At 36.2% G+C, this 13,246-nt stretch overlaps 2 protein-coding genes across 4 annotated transcripts; one reads left to right on the plus strand and one right to left on the minus strand.

The window, feature by feature from the left end:
• LOC104786345 (protein RRP6-like 3) lies at nucleotides 1,930-6,428 on the plus strand. Of its 3 annotated transcripts, none has more exons than XM_010511717.1 (13): nucleotides 1,930-2,212; nucleotides 2,292-2,536; nucleotides 2,627-2,725; nucleotides 2,863-2,946; nucleotides 3,178-3,264; nucleotides 3,383-3,503; nucleotides 3,658-3,845; nucleotides 3,924-3,962; nucleotides 4,044-4,558; nucleotides 4,643-5,147; nucleotides 5,231-5,402; nucleotides 5,528-5,861; nucleotides 6,101-6,428. In XM_010511717.1, the coding sequence occupies exons 1-13, from the start codon at nucleotides 1,972-1,974 to the stop codon at nucleotides 6,162-6,164; spliced, it is 2,694 nt and encodes an 897-aa protein (XP_010510019.1). In that variant the 5' UTR covers nucleotides 1,930-1,971; the 3' UTR covers nucleotides 6,165-6,428. The 3 variants fall into 3 exon arrangements, with proteins under 3 accessions (XP_010510019.1, XP_010510020.1, XP_010510021.1); XM_010511718.1 differs by having other exon boundaries at nucleotides 3,661-3,845; XM_010511719.1 differs by having other exon boundaries at nucleotides 6,078-6,194.
• LOC104786346 (NEDD8-activating enzyme E1 regulatory subunit AXL) lies at nucleotides 6,400-9,996 on the minus strand. The gene is made up of 14 exons (XM_010511721.2): nucleotides 9,877-9,996; nucleotides 9,575-9,747; nucleotides 9,321-9,484; nucleotides 9,100-9,210; nucleotides 8,936-9,015; nucleotides 8,645-8,795; nucleotides 8,469-8,562; nucleotides 8,095-8,183; nucleotides 7,835-7,908; nucleotides 7,579-7,741; nucleotides 7,383-7,468; nucleotides 7,121-7,207; nucleotides 6,855-7,035; nucleotides 6,400-6,744 (listed from the first exon to the last, which is right to left on the minus strand). Exons 1-14 carry the CDS (start codon nucleotides 9,942-9,944, stop codon nucleotides 6,661-6,663), a joined length of 1,605 nt encoding a protein of 534 aa, XP_010510023.1. The 5' UTR covers nucleotides 9,945-9,996; the 3' UTR covers nucleotides 6,400-6,660.

Below are 13,246 nucleotides of genomic sequence, written 5' to 3' on the forward strand. Positions count from 1 at the left end.
CTTTTTTAGGAACACCTAATTTATATGGTTGGTTTAAGTTGGTCTCCGGTCTTGGTACGAATCCTAAAGCTGCCATCTCCATATGCCAGGTTCTTGTTATACTTTGTCAAAAGGTATTTTGATTATATATATGAGCTTCTAACCGCAATCTTCTTTTGTGTTTGTTACGATAACTATCATAATTCGACATTTGATGCCGGCTTTATATTTTTGAATCCGGGCACACCCATATTATATCGCAAATACTCGTGGTCTTGGGGAAATTACAAGATATGTCCAAATTCAGTTATACAAAAACAAAAATAAAAAAATGAACAAATAAATATCGACCACAAAACGCTACAAAATGTACATGGCCATTCATCTTTACGGTTGTAGCTTCGAGATCAGCACGCACGTAGGCCCATGAGATCTCATTCATTATGCATCAATTTATTGATCTACCGATCGAGAAGTTTTTCTTTAGGGATAATTCTTCCTCGAAGGTCTTTAGTCAAACTTGAATCCTGCTAGCTGCTGGTGTGGATCGATGTGGTGGCAAATACTATAATTTAAGCGTATAGTCTTTTTAATTAGTACTATCATTTAGTCATTTTTATTAAAGTTGTAAGTAGGAGAAAAATCAAAGTCGTAAATTTCAAAACAGAAAATCAGATCAATGTTGTCCCCAAATTGCTCTCAAACTGCGATAAAGTCACGTGATAGAGAAAATGGTAAAATTGTATCGGAGGTTAAAATTTGAAACGTAAAGATGAAACAAAGTTGTTAAAAGATTTGATTCTTATTTAGATGTGCCCCGCTTTTAGAGAACCAAAAATGATCATGAAATAAATTCCCTGTTTTTATCTCTGTCGATCTCCCTTTTTATATTATATAAAGATTACATATACCATCATGTTGTTCTAACATTTTTTTTGTTTTTCTTTCTCCAAATATATTGCTGCCTACACCGCAAGTAAGCCAAATTAATTTTAGAGTTGTAACCAAAAAAATTCAATTTGTCAAAAAATAAAAAAAAAATGAAAACCAAAACCAGGCTCGGCTCTCTTCGGTTTTCAGTTTCTTGTTGTTGTTTCATCCATAAATTGTTAAGAGATCACTACATTGTACGAATTGTAATTATAGGTCTTCGACCAAATCTTATACATATGTATAATGTGAAAGACTGAATTAGTAAGACGGTAACAAAAGGTCAAAACAATATATAGGATTATCTGTCTCACTGTCTGCTACAACGTATCGCTGACCAAAGCTTTGAACGTAAAATAATGGAATACTAGTGGGCATTGATAAATACAGCTGCATGAGGCTATATCATTATTTATTATCTGCTACAACGATTTCAATAGTTTTGTCTCGATTAAATATTAGACCAGAACCAGTATGGAGTCAATAGAAATAAATAAAGTAGCAAGTGAGGCCCCAAAACTTGCCATAACCCCTTCACACTCACCTCTCACTCTCAATGGCCCCAACTCCCCCCTAAATTTTATGCCTTCTTTGTCAATTAGCTTTTTTTCTTTTCTTTTGTCGTATATACATCTTTCCATATCTGACTTAACATTGGTTGATATTTTTAAATCATATAAATCTCTTAATGGAACAAACTATTTTTGGATTTGGGACTACACACATAGTTTTTAATTACGTTTATGGTTGATATTATAGGTGGAAATACGTCATGGACATGTACACATTAGGTCACGCAATCATATCACACACCATACAAAATATACAATTCTCTGCTACTCTAATAATTTTGTTTTGGGCCAAGGAAGCCAATTTTATGGACACACTTACTAATGGGCCTGTTTTATTTTAGCCTTTAGTCAAAACACGTGTCAGGATCTTAACGGTCTTATAAAAAGACACGTGTTAAGATCTTCATGAACCTTTGCCGCCCATCGTCTGCCGATGAGAAGACGGAGGAGGTGCCGCAGATTTGCTCAGGGAACAGAACGAAAGCAAAACATGGAGGTCAAAGAAAAGGCCAAAATCGTAATTACAGTAGCCTCTCTTGTAGCGGTGACAGTCCTGATCGTGACGGAGTATCGCCGGCGCCGTCGTTACCGGAGGAAGCAAACATCTCCTCTAAGCTCTTGTTATCTGCATTCCGAGGTGAGACCACAGTTCGGATTCAAACGCGTGCTTGCAGATAACTCTTACTCTGAATTCAAACACTTGAAGCTCGATGATGCGTCTTCCTCTTCAGGTAGATTTGAATATCTCAAGTATATGATTGTGTATTTTGAATTTGTAATAGTTATATAAATTGAAATCAATCAATGCAGAGGAAGCTTCCAACTGTCACCATCCGTATGAATCTGAGATAACTGTTTTGTTAGAGAACACTCAGATTGAATTTGGGTTTTTGAGGGGAGAGTGTTCATTGGAAATGAGTGATTCTTATGTGTGGGTTGAGACGGAGTCACAGTTAAAGGAACTTGCTGAAGTATTGGCAAAAGAAAAGGTTTTTGCAGTTGATACTGAGCAGCATAGTTTGAGGTCCTTTCTTGGTTTCACTGCTCTAGTTCAGGTAACTACTATATAAGAACCGTTGTTGGGATTACTTGGTTTTACTTTTGAAGTTGTGATTTTTTTTCATTTTTTCCTCTGAAACTTGTAGATTTCTACACATGAGGAAGACTTTTTGGTGGACACGATTGCGTTACATGATGCAATGAGTATTCTTCGTCCTGTTTTCTCTGATCCGAATATTTGCAAGGTAAATTATTCAAATGAAGATGTGCAATGTTAGAAACATGTGGAATAAAACTTATGAAGAAGCACTTGTATGTTTTTGACTAGGTACTTTAGTTTGGCCAATGCATTTTCGAACAATAATCGCTGATTGTGTATTAGGTGTTTCACGGGGCTGACAACGATGTTCTCTGGCTTCAAAGAGACTTCCATATATATGTTGTGAATATGTTTGATACTGCCAAGGTATACATTCTATATTCTTCTTTTAAGTTTTAAGATTTGATATAATTGAAAGTCATTTGGAATAAGTGAGTATAGAAGAATATGAGTTCTGTTAGCTCAGCCAGTTTAGAGAATTCTGTTCTTTATTTTGTTATATGCATATACATATGTGTTTGTTTATATAGTAAAAGTAGACATGATGTTGTTGTTACTGTATTACTAAACTGCTTTTACTGAAATGCAAACAATCAGGCATGTGAGGTGTTGTCGAAGCCTCAAAGGTCACTGGCGTATTTACTCGAGGCAGTATGTGGAGTGGCTACTAACAAATTGCTGCAGGTGAGTCATTTAACATTTCGAACTCGCTAGTCTTCTGGCCATATCTTATTCTTCTCTATGCTAAGCTTGCCTCATAACATGTCTCACGTGATTTCTTTCTTTGACGTTTTCAATAAAGCGTGAAGACTGGAGACAACGTCCTCTGTCCAAAGAGATGGTGCAATATGCCAGAACGGATGCACACTATCTCCTCTATATTGCAGATGCTTTGACTGCTGAACTCAAACAACTAGCCACTGGTACGCATCTTTGCTATGGAGAAACATTTTTGTATATGATGGAAAAGTAAGGTTAACTTGTCGACAATGTAAACTATAATCCAAGAAAACATGATTTTAAGGAGCGATATTGTTTGATTTTTGCAACAAAGTTCTAAAATATTAAATGTATCAGAAGATTCATCTAGCCCCGATGACAAATTCCATTTTCTTCTCGAGGCTAGTAGGCGGTCAAACATGACTTGTTTGCAATTGTACACGAAAGAAACTGAAGATTTTCCTGGGAGTGCTGCTGCTTCCTCGATAATTTATCGGCATTTAAACGGACACGGAGATACTTCTACCATCTCCTTGAACGCTGAAGTATGCCCATCCCTCATTTCATTATGTGTACCCAATTACTTTTGAAACATTATGTTGATGTTCGTGTTTTGATTTCAGGAGCTTGTTAGGAAACTTTGTGCATGGAGAGACTTAATGGTGAGTTAATTTTCCTGTTGTTTTCTTTAATTGTCCAAGTTCAAAATGTTTAGCTGCAAGACATTTACATTTTTTTTTCAGGCACGGATTCATGATGAAAGCACACGATATGTGTTACCTGACCAAGCTGTAGTCGCTCTTGCTTGTAAGCAGCCAACTACAGCTGAAGAGATATATGGTGCAATAGCTCATACTGATTTGGCTACTGAATCTTCTCCGAGCTTGAATTCCTCAGTTCAGTCTCCATATCCGGTTATTTGTAGTCATTTGGATGACATATATCAAATGATTCTGAACAAGTTGGCTAAGCTGGATGATATCTTACCGTTAGTTCTTAAGAAATGCTTGGGCAAAAATGGAACATGTCCAATTTCTGTCTTCAACTATTCCCTCTTGTTAAACTTCAAGACAAAGCTAAGTAGCCACTCTGCTCCCAAGCAAAATGGACATAAGAACTTCAAGCAGTTCACTCGTAAGGCATCACGAGAGCTTTTTGTCAAGAAATTTTCCTGCAAGGCTCCCGTTTATCACAATTGTCGAATATACGCAAATGATGGACGGTTGCTATGCTATTGTGATAAAAGAAAACTTGAATGGTAGATGATGATCTATTGTTGTATCTACACTCCATCAATAATTTTTGAGTAAAGAATCTCCTCTCTAATTAAGATATCTTACAGGTATCTGAATCGTGGACTTGCGAAGCTAGTCGAAGAAGATCCACCTGCGATAATGCTTTTGTTTGAGCCTAAAGGACGTCCAGAAGATGAGGGGAATGATTTTTATATCCAGACCAAGAGGAACATATGTGTTGGGTGTGGGGAAGGGAAACACTATCTGCGTTACCGGATAATACCTTCTTGCTATAGAGTTCATTTTCCAGAGCACCTAAAAAGTCATAGATCTCATGATATTGTTCTACTTTGTGTGGATTGTCATGAAGTTGCACATGCTGCTGCAGAGAGGTACAAGAAACAAATCGCCACAGAATTTGGAATTCCTCTTTTTGTTCGTAGAGTACTCGATTCAAAAGAAGCACAAGGGACGTCTTCGTTGATGGAAGATGAATCAACGGTTAACTCCGAGGATGCAGGTGTCTCTCCATTACTTCTTAGATCAGCTGCAATGGCGCTCTTACGACATGGGAACAGAATGCCATCAAGTCGCCGTGAGGAATTGTTGCAGGTGATGTGATCATCTAATTATTCAATAAATTGATTTTGACCAAGCATTCTGTTCTTGATGGTTTCTTTGGATTGTGAATATAGATTGTGAAGATGTATTACGGTGGACGGGACATATCTGAAGATGATTTGGAAAGAGCTTTACTCATTGGGTTGAGCCCTCACGAGAGACGAAAACGCGAAAGAAAGAAAGGGGTCTCCCTGAAACATTCTGCAGAGGTTGCTCGTTTGGACAAACAAGAAAATGGTAACAAAGGTAACCGTATGATAAATACTGGTCAAGTACATTGAAAATTGCATTGGTTAATAAACTGTAAATGTGTACTAGATAATGATTCTTTGTATCCACAAATACTGATGCAAACAACTTTGTATCTTTAGATAAAAACAATGATGACGAGGCTCCAGCAGACTCTGAGAAAATTATGAATGTAGAAAGGAGCACAGTTGCTGACGATAGTGGTGATGGGGGTACAAGTGAAGGAGATGGAGCTACTGAGCTAAATGATGCTCAATGTAATGGAAATATGTTGCACCAACAGAACTCCAAACTGTCTTTGCTAGGACATGGACCGCATGGGAAACAAATTGTAGAGTATCTGTTAAGGGAATATGGAGAAGATGGTGTACGAGATTTCTGTCAAAGGTGGAGAAAAGTGTTTGTTGATGCTGTTCATCCTCGCCATTTACCTGGTGGTTGGAATGTTAGTCACAGGTAAACTTAATACTTAAAACCACATTTGCATCTTCTTTTTGTTAGAATACTTGAGTTTCTACCATGATTAGTACGCTTAACTCGCTCCACGACCTGATAGTTGGATGTTTATCATATATCTTGTTGACATAAGACAAGTTAACAACTTTGGTCTTAGAGAAACGAAAGTCTTCGAAGTTACTGAAATGCATTTGTCTGGACCTTGTTCTTTACAAGGGTTTGATTTTTGTTTTTGTCAGTGGCCGAAGAGACTTTGGCGAATTCAGCGTTTACAATCCCACAAAGAGACTCTCTACCGAATAACTTGCCAATGGAAAGTCTATTTCTGTTTCGTCTCTTCTTTCGTCGTCAATTTTGGTCCACTATCCAGGAAACGAGTCTGGATTGGCTTATTTTGTGATTCCTCAGCCGCATCAGTTATCTGTTGTATTCTTCTGTAGACCTGTGTACTATGTTTTAAGTCAAAGTTTTTGGATTATTAATTTGCTGTCTAGGCCTATATTTTGAAAAGATAACAGAACTTAGTTATACCAAACAGTAATACAAAAAAGGCTCTTTGTCCATCAATTAACACGAGCTCTTCGGTTTTGAACCGCGGCTCAAACAATCATCAATATACAAGAAGAATTCGAAACTGTTTCTATGAAGAAATGAGATCTAGTTAGTCTGGTGAATGGCCGAATGAAAACTCCAACTGGTGAATCGTTCCTTGTTGCAAAAAAGGGTTAAAGTTTTGATCTCAAAGTGAGGATAAAGATAGGTTGGAATTCTTCTGCAGCCACCAGTGTCTAAGAATCTTCTATAATGTCAAAGACTGAGACTTGTGATCAATGCCATTGAAGATGTAAGTTCCTGACATGGGAACAAACTGCTTCGTGATGAGCTGCAAACATAGGGAAACCGTAAAAGAGGTAAATTTTTAGTTTCACAATGTAACACCTTTAATACTACTGCCAGTGACCAATTTGAGAGACACATGGATATGAAACGAACCTTGATTACTTCTTGAGATGTGATTCCTCCTATGAGAGCAGCAACCACATGAAGCTCTGCAGCACCAAATCTACACATCTCATTGTAAAGCTCTTCCTGAAGCATATAGCCGTCACAACCCATTTCCCTAAGAAGACTCAGGGCAATATTTTTTAACTGGGCTACGTCATGGTCCATTAATCTGCTAGCAAAGAGACATGTTAAGACTCCAACAATGCCAGAATTGTTCGGATACTATCAACGTTTGCCAAACTGTGTTTTCTTACCCATCATCAAACTGTCCAGGAAACTTCTGATAGGTCGCAGCAAATCTATCAACAGCTCTAAGAAGAATATAAAATCCAATTGCGCTTCTGCAAAAGGAGTAAACAGAAAGTGGTAAGAGCCTTAATAGCTAACAGCATATCTCCAAACTGCTGCAACTGTAATATTATTTTTCAGTTCTGCAAGCATACTCCAGCAATATTTTTGTTACCACGGTTTCTGTGGTAATATGAAAAATATAAATTTCGATGAAGAAATTTGCACCTGTATTCCTCATCAGCCAAACACTTATGCAGTGCTGCTACAGAAGGAGTTCTGAACTCGTCTTCTATCATACGGTATCTGCATACCTACAAAGCACATATCCGAATGCTTTTAATTTACTCGAAACCACGCAATAGGTTTTAATCATACAGTACACATCAAATTGTAAGAAATTCCAGCATTCTCGGTGTCTCACCTTAAGTTTTCTTGCATTCTTGCAGAAACTCTTGATAGTTGGCTTTGAGATGCTACTTGGATCCTGACCAACTTTAACTAGAATGTTTTTTACTCTCTGCTCCATGGAAAGAAAATCAGCTTCAGCTTTGGAATAGTAGATGTTCTGCAAATTGATGTAGTGCCTGCAAAAGATACAATACAGCTAATATAGTATCTGATAAAGGTTATGGATGAATTTCATCCCTCTCCTGAAACAAATGAACAGGAGAACTAACTCTGTGGAAGATGTCATATCAGGGATGGAGCCTTCAAGTGGTACCTCCCCACCACCTTCATTTGAAAGAAACTCCTGCAAGTGATGCATATAATCAGTAGAATAAACATTAATGTCGATGGGAAGCAGAAAAAAAACTAACATGGATCGAAGAAACAATCTGATATACTAAATCCCTAACAAACGTTCTCAATTCCTTCCAAGTTTGGAATAACAATATGAAAGTATGCGTTCTGACATAAGGACTTTCAAGTTACGAACCTTGAGTGCTGCTACCATTACCCAAAAATATGAAGAGTTTGGGCCAACTTCAGCACAACTATCATTAATAATGTCTTGAGTATCTTGGCCTGGACAAAAAAAAAACAACAGGTTTAGGTCAATGTGAAAATAACAGTAATCGGCTCATGACATTTTTTCCAGTAGTTATTAAGAAACCTGACTTCATATTACAGTTAACCTAATGTTAAAAATAGTCAGTAATCAACCATGATTCATGAGGAAAGTTATCCATTTGGTTCTTGTAACAGTTTTTACAGTTGTCCAGCCGATTGCAATATTTTTGCATCCATAGTACAGAAAGGATAAGTTTAAAGGTCAAGTTTCAAACAAAGCCACAGGAGATATATACTTACTGATTCCTCTAGGAGCAAAAACTTTGAAAGCGGCTTCAGTGGCTTCTCTGTAGTTATCTTCATCCGGTGATACCATCCTGGACTTAACTAAAGCCTAAAGTTTCCAGGAATAAGAGAATAAATACAAGGAAACACAAGACAAGTAAAGTTTGCAGAGTAACAAAAAGTAAGGATACCTTAAATTCGTTTTTCTCTTCCCTAGTCGAGGGAAGGTTGCTGTTATGGGTTTGAGCCCATTCTTCAGCCACCTTGACAAGAATGACGATGTAAGGAATGTGCTTATGGGCAGCGGGTTCTGCTACATTTAGATCAATAGTCTCCACAAACCTGCAGATCATTGAATAAATAAGATTTTCTATTAACCGGTCACAAGTTAGACAACATGTAAACCTAAAAAAAATAATTTGCTCCTCAAGGTTAAAGGATGCCAAGAAAAGATAACGAGTGAGAAGATTGAAGCAGAGTACCTCTTCAGTTCAGGCCACGGATTATTCAAGCGGAGATCATCAAGAGAATGATCAGGCTTTGATTCGATAACAGTGTGCTCCTGATAGGAAAGAGAGGGCATGACTTAGCAGTTAGCAGAACATACCATGACCAGTGGCAAAGCACTCAACTACAATAACTTTACCTTAACACTGATGCGAACAAACCCAGTAAGGCCATAGGAGCGAGCAAAAACCAACATGACATTTGCTTCCCTGCAGATTCTATCTAGTTTCACCACTGAATCTTCCACTAGCTACAATCAACACATGGCAAATAAATAAAAAGGCAACGCTCTGTAATCCTAAAGAACTGATCATAGAAGCAAATATATATAGTTGGGCAGTTGAAAGAAAAGAGAAGTACCTGAGTGGCGACAACGAGAGTGAACTGAGAGAAGAAAGATGGGTCTTTTAGTATCAATGTGTCAGGATTCTCCTCAATAAAGTTGGCTTTAACAGCATCGTTAAGCTCCTGAAGAAAGCCACAGACACACTTGGCCTTTGACTGACCAACGCTCTTCGCATCCACTGAAACATAAAACAAATCAACAATCTCAACAAAACAGAACCAAGTTTGTAAACGCATTGCGGAAAAAAAGATGTAAAAAGAAAAGATACCCATGAAATTGTTGCCAAGGTCGCCAATTTGAACTTTGGATCCGTCGACAATGGTGATACTTCCGATTCCACCAAGAACGAGATTCTTAAGAGCCTCAGAGCCAGTAGGGCCACAGTTTAGCAAACAGATACTCGCTGTTTCAAGAGCCGTTTGACCTAACTCTCCCCAGATCCTAATATTTTATTTTTTATAACCCCAAGACCATCAGAATTGAGTTTTTAAGGGGAAGGAATGATGAAAAGAAACAGAGGAGAAGTAGAGAGAGTTTGGGGGGTTTTGGGGGAGAGGAGAAAGAGTATACCTGAGTTGACGATCGTACTTGGTTTTCTTGGGTTCCGCCATTGTTGGTTCTTGCTCGAGCCTTTTCATGNGGGGGGGGGGGGGGTTTGTCAGTGGTTCGGGTCTCAACTCAACTACAAGGAAGAGAGAGAAGAAAGAGGAAAGGCTTTGGCTTTTTTTAATGAGAGAGAGAGAGAGAAGAGAACCTTTGACAAGTAAAGTTACCTCCTTTCTTTATTTCCTTCCTTCTTTTTATTTATTTATTAAAATTCTCATATTTAGAGGTAAAAATTATAATTTTCTCAAATTTAGGCTTTATTATTGTAAAATACCTTATCAAATTAGTTAGAATATGTTATTATAAAATCATAATTTATCTTTCAAATAATTAAGATTATTATTTATATAATAATTTTCAGATTTACATAAATACATCAAAAATTAGTTAATATCATTTATACAATAAATGACATAGCTCTATAAAAAAATACATATGTAATTTTATTAAATTTTGTTTTAATGAATCTTGATAGAAAAATGTTCAGTGTAACAACTCTTGAAGATTGAAAAGAAAAAAAATCTTTGATCAAAAAATAAAAAAAGGGATTTTGACTTTACCAGCTACCACATCACTCTGTTCCTAATAAGGAAAAAACTTTGAAAATTAGAAAATATATATATTATTTATCAATGACAAAATTAAGGGGGAGGTATTGAACCATGATTTTAGAAGATTTTGGATTTTTTTTAAAATCAGGTATTATTCAACTTGTGATTTTAAAATCTTTACACAAATACCATGTTATTCAATTTGGAATTTACATAAAATCATTTAAAATAATTCACAATCTCTTGTTATTCAATCAATGATTTATAAAAGTCATCAAATCTACTGTTATTCAAATTTAACAAGTACTTTTAAAAATACTACTAAAAGCTGATTTTGAGAGATTTTGGATGCATTTTTACTTGAAAATTAGGAATGAACAAATCTCACATCTGAAAGTGTTATTTTGAAGGATTTGACAAATACTCTCATCGTTCCTTTCGTCAAAAAAAAAAAAACCCAATTTTTTTTGTCGTTCTTCACTTTACCAAAACAGAGCTTCAATGGAGGAGGGATTCTCTTTTCAGTTTCATATTGAACCCAGATTTTGATTCTTCAATCAATTGTATATCTTTCACACTTCTTCTTCAAATATCATACTCTCGCTCTTAGTTGCATCTCCCTTAAGAACAATAAATCTCTTAACCTGGAGATTTTTTTTGAAACATTTTATATTATTTAAAACATGAGAGAGTCGAAATCGTTAATCGTTGTTCTGTAATTAGGAATTTAAAATGTGTTTAAAGTTTAGACTTTAGATCATTAGGTCTTATATAGAACAATGGCTATAGCCGAAATATGCTTGGTGACTGGGATTTACTTGGTGGATGCAATCATCATATCTCCTCCCACATACTCAATCTAAACATTTGTTATTATTTTTTTATTTCTCTTCTGTTCTCGATTATGCGGGTTAAAGAACAACTCATAAAAGAGAGCATCAAAAAGTGAATAAAAAGTTGTTGTGGAGGTAAACGTTTCCAAAAATCTCTATGACCCATACCAAATACTCCAAAATCTCCTAACAAATCTCATAAAATTATCACTAATATTTAATTATTAAAATTAAAAATCTTCTAAAACTCCATTAAATCGTTAGATATCTTTCAAAGTCTCACAAAAACTAAAATCCACCAAATCTCTCAAAATGCTAATCCAATACCCTCCTCTAACTAAGCAAAATAAGAAAATTCTTCACAGTTGTTGACAAAAAGAAAGAATAAAATTCTGAAAAGAAATATAATGATTATATATCAAACAAAAGAATGTTTAACACATGGTTTTTTTTTCTTTAACATCTTACTTTATTAACTTGAATTCAAAGATTACATAGTTATCAATAAACATAAAAATAAGAAATAAAACTTTTAAAATAAATATAATGATTATTTATATAGAAAAAAATGATTAGCACACCAGCCTGTTATATTTTTTCTTAATTTTTTTTTTATATTAGTAAGTAATATAATCATAATTAAAATTTCACAAAATGGGCCGTTAAATGTAGGGCCTAATAATATAAATGGGCCCCACTGCTAAACAAAAAAACAAACGGCTGCTGTGTTTTGTTTAGTAGCATCAACCACTGTTCTACACAAGTCTAGGGATAGGACCTGTGTGAGCTGAGAGCTTCTTCAGTCACACGTTTCTCTTTCTCTTTCTACTACTCTACTGTACTCTGTTTCTTCTATTCGATTTGTTTCCGAGAAAAAACGAAGATGATGACTCTCTCTCTCTCTCTCTCTTTGGGCGTCGTGTGCCTTTAAGAATCTCCTGTCAATCAATGGGTTCTTTTTTTAAAAGTTCTTGACTTCTCCTTGTTGATAATTCGTTGCTTTGTCGTAAAATTTTCCCCTTTATATTAACTTATGCCTGCCAAGTGTTTGCGTATATTCCAAAGAGAATCTGAAGGTTGCTCAAAGAGGTAAAGAGAATCTCTCTCACTATTCTACTGTTTTCTTGTTTCCTAATCTTGTCTTTTCGACTTTGTTATCTGGCTCTGCTATCTTCTTCTCATGAATTGATTCAAAAACCTCATCTTTCTCATATTTTTCTTATGATCGTTTGATGTTGTGTTTGTAAATTAGTCTCGTAACATAACCACATTGTTGCCTTCTTTTAGCTATTTAATAAAAATAAAAATTAGATTCGACTTTTGAGTTTGCTATTGGCTTAGATCTTGATTCGATTTTTTTTTTTTATAATCAGTAATCATATTTGATTCTACAGGTCAAAGTTGGAAACTTTTTTTACCATTCTTCTCATCCTCAATGCTGAATGAATGAAGAGTCGCTAGATTTTAATATGAGATGGTTCTGGTTCTAGTTCTAGTTCCAACACAAACTGTTTGAACTGTTCCTTAGTTTGATTGCGTTGTCTCCATGGGACTGGGCATTGACCCATTTGTGGCTATTACGGCCCTGATTTTGGCCTTTCTGGTGGTTCCTATGGGTTGCCAGAGGCCTGAAGTGGTGAACCTCGGTGCGGTTTTTGCTTTTGACTCGGTTATCGGAAGAGCTGCTAAAGTAGCTCTCGAGGCAGCTGTCTCCGATGTCAATGCTGACTCAAGCGTTCTCAATGGAACGAAGCTACGGCTGCTCATGGAGGATTCTGTTTGCAATGTCTTTCATGGGTCTATAGGAGGTACGTTTTTATTTCTACCAGATGCTAATAATGCATTGAATAATATAGGCCTCAGACTAAGGGCCTGGTTTAAGCTTCAGTGGTTGTTGTTTTTGCAGCTTTTAAATTGCTTGAGAAAGAAGTGGTGGCTATGATCGGTCCA

This window comes from Camelina sativa, chromosome 5 (assembly GCF_000633955.1).
Source record: "Camelina sativa cultivar DH55 chromosome 5, Cs, whole genome shotgun sequence".
NCBI lineage: Eukaryota > Viridiplantae > Streptophyta > Magnoliopsida > Brassicales > Brassicaceae > Camelina > Camelina sativa.